Source organism: Elephantulus edwardii, unplaced genomic scaffold (assembly GCF_000299155.1).
Source record: "Elephantulus edwardii isolate Elephantulus edwardi_28Jun2011 unplaced genomic scaffold, EleEdw1.0 scaffold00339, whole genome shotgun sequence".
NCBI lineage: Eukaryota > Metazoa > Chordata > Mammalia > Macroscelidea > Macroscelididae > Elephantulus > Elephantulus edwardii.
This window is the reverse complement of record NW_006400089.1, coordinates 1212471-1215605: the sequence shown is the minus strand read 5'-3', so window position 1 is coordinate 1215605 and position 3135 is coordinate 1212471. Positions and strand designations below refer to the sequence as shown.

The window sequence follows — 3135 nt, the reverse complement described above, 5'->3', positions numbered from 1 at the left end:
TTTTCCTTTTCCATAATTCTCTGTTAACCTTTCTCAAAATTTTACTTAGTTGTAGCCTGTTACTTCATCTTCATCTTTCCTCATGCCAGTTGCCTACTGGTGATTCTGGTCATGACAAGGAATAAGAGAAAAGGGGCCAGAATAATAGGAAAAATTTGAGGCAAAGCATTCATCTCTCTGAAAAAGTCTGACTTCTTAGCTGAGTCAATCTCTTAGCTGAAAAATATGACATCTCCTTTATTTCTAGACACACAAATTCTAAATTAAATAAAATTAAAAGTGGTTATGATAATGCTACTTCTGTTTTCTTTTTTAAAAATGATCTATTTCTCCTGGACAGGAAGAAATAATGAATTCTATCCTTATGTTGAATGACCTCATACGTCTTCCTGGAAAGGTAAGTTTTCTTTCTTTCCTGGATTATGAGATAGTTGATGCATTATTTAATAACATATTGTTTGGAATCATGTTTTGACACTTACATTAAAAGTAGTATTAAAAATTCCTCTAAGAATTTATCTGAATGACATTGCCCTTCTCCAGTCACTGGTGAAGAACTGATCTGCTATTATATAAAATGGAAAACTTAAAGGAAAATTATTTAAACATGATGTAAAAAATTTCATAAAGATAATTTTATTTATTAATAATGCATAACTTTCACCACATGGCTCTCTGAGATATGAAAAGACTTCTCATCTACCTGAAAATTGAACTATAGCTTCTATTGCATGTGTTCATACTCTATAATCATGAAAAATATTTCCCTGATTTCGGCAAGAATAGAACTTCCTATTTATGCTTAACATCTAATTCAAGCCATCTCATTGTGCATCACTTCAATCTATGTCATCACTGCCTTCTAAAAGTGTGACTATGTGGTTATAGGGAATAGTTCTACCATTTTACTTTCTTTAGGACTTCTGTCCTTTAATTTACCACTTTATTTGCTCTATCTTTCATGGCCCGCAACATATTTACTTTTTCATTAGTTACACACACACACACACACACACACACACACACACTCCTTCCTAAAAACTACACCCTTTGAGATGTCATCTCATTTCAGTGCTCCTCTTTATATCATTTCACATACTCTGTGCATGTGTAAGGAGAGGCTATTCCTTGGAAAAGGATATCATGCTTGGGAAGGTGGAGGATCAACAAAAGAGAGAAACAGCCCTAACAAAATGATGGATTGACACAGTGGCTGCACCAATGGGTTCCATTTTGTCAGAGATGCTGAGGATGGCACAAAATTGGACAAGGTTCACATCTATTGTGACATGAGGGCTACAGGGAAACTAATAAAGAGGGGATAAATAATGTACATGACATTGAAACATACTTGGAAGAGAACTGTATAAAAGGAATATAGGATTAGGTGTTATTGGCATGACAAGAGTCCAGAATAAGAGCTGCATAATAAAGTGGTCTGGAGGTAAGGAAGGACTGTATAACAATGAAAGAACTCTTTCCCCCCCCCCCAAAAAAAAAGGTGAACTGGGGGGAGGGGAGACAGGGAGGAAAATGTGCAACAATGAATAAATGGAAATTCAATTTCTTTATAAACTTTCTTTAAAATCTAACCAGATGCTCTGCTGGAGAAGGAGGAACAATCTCCTCCTCTCCACTCAGATCTGATTTGATGGTACACACACACACACACACACACACACAACTATACATGCACACAAAATAAAATTTAAAATAAAAAAATAAAGACTAATATAAAAAAGAGAGGTGACATCACAACAGAACCAGATGAAATTAAATCAATAATATCAGAATACTATGGAAAGTTATCCTCTGATAAACTAAAAAGCCTAGAGGAGATGGACAAATTCCGTGAAACTCATGCTCTACCCAGATTGACAAGGAAAGATATAGAACAGACTCATCAAAAAAGAAGAAATTGAAAATATTATAAAAAGACTTCCACACAAGAAAAGTCCTAGAGCAGTTGTCTTCACGGCTGAATTCTACCAAGCATTCAGAAAGGATTTATCACCAATTATACTTAAATTAATTTATTAAATGGAAACAAAGCAATACTCCCAGAGTCAAATTATGAAGCAATCATAACCATATACCAAAACCAGGCAAAATATTACACAGAAAGAAAACTACGGAACAATATCTCTCATGAATATCATATATCCTTAACAAAATCCTAGCTAATAGAATACAAAATACATTAAAAAATAAAATTCACCATGACCAAGTGTAATTAATTACAGATATACAAGAATTTTCAACATAAGAAAAACAATCAATGTAACTTACCATATTAACAAAACTATAAGAACCATATGATCTTAGCAATTGATGAAGAAAAGGCATTTGACAAAATCCAACATTCCTTCCTCATAAAGACACTCAGCAAAAGTGGAATGTTGCTGTTCTTATGTGCAGTCAAGTCGTTTGCGACTCATAGCGACTCTATGTACAACAGGCCTAAACCCTGCACTATCCTGTGCCAATCCTATTGCTTCTGACACACCCATCTCAATTACCCCAGTCACCTAATCAATCCACCTCATAGAGGGTCTTCCCCTCCTGCACTGTACCTCTACCCTACCAAGCATGATGTCCCTCTCCAAGGACCTGTCTCTCCTTACAACATGTCCACAGTATGTCACACGAAGCCCCAAAATCCTTGCCTCCAAGGACTAGACTAATTTAATCCTCTCTAGGATGGATCTGTTTGTTTTCTTGGAAGTCTATGGAACATTCAATACTCTTCCCCAGCACCACAGCTCGAAGGCGTCAATTCTCCTTCTATCTTCCCTAGTCATTGTCCAACTCTCTGATGCATAACAAGTGATTGCAAAGACCATGGGCTATATCAGGTGCACCTTAGTCTCCAGAGAGACACCGTTGTTCTTGAGTACTTTAGAGAGGTCCTTAACAGCAGAATTTCCCATCGCAATACGTCTTTTGGTTTCCTGGCTGCTGGTGCCAAGAGTGTTGACTGTGGAGCCGAGCAAACTGAAGCTGTGAACAATTTCAGTCTCTTCGCCATCCATCCTGATACTACCAATTGGTCCAGTGGTGAGAATCTTTGTCTTCTTGACATTGAGCCTCAGTCCATACTGAAGGCTGCAGTCCTTGACCCTCTGAAGTAAGTAC

General features: G+C 36.8%; 1 protein-coding gene across 1 annotated transcript in view; it reads left to right on the top strand.

The window, feature by feature from the left end:
- The window catches only part of PKD1L1 (polycystic kidney disease 1 like 1), a 337192-nt gene that overhangs the window by 106396 nt on the left and 227661 nt on the right, over window positions 1-3135 (top strand). Inside the window, exon 17 of the mRNA XM_006901616.1 lies at window positions 341-397. Within this exon, the coding sequence (XP_006901678.1) occupies window positions 341-397 (57 nt within the window). The remainder of the gene's footprint in view (window positions 1-340; window positions 398-3135) is intronic.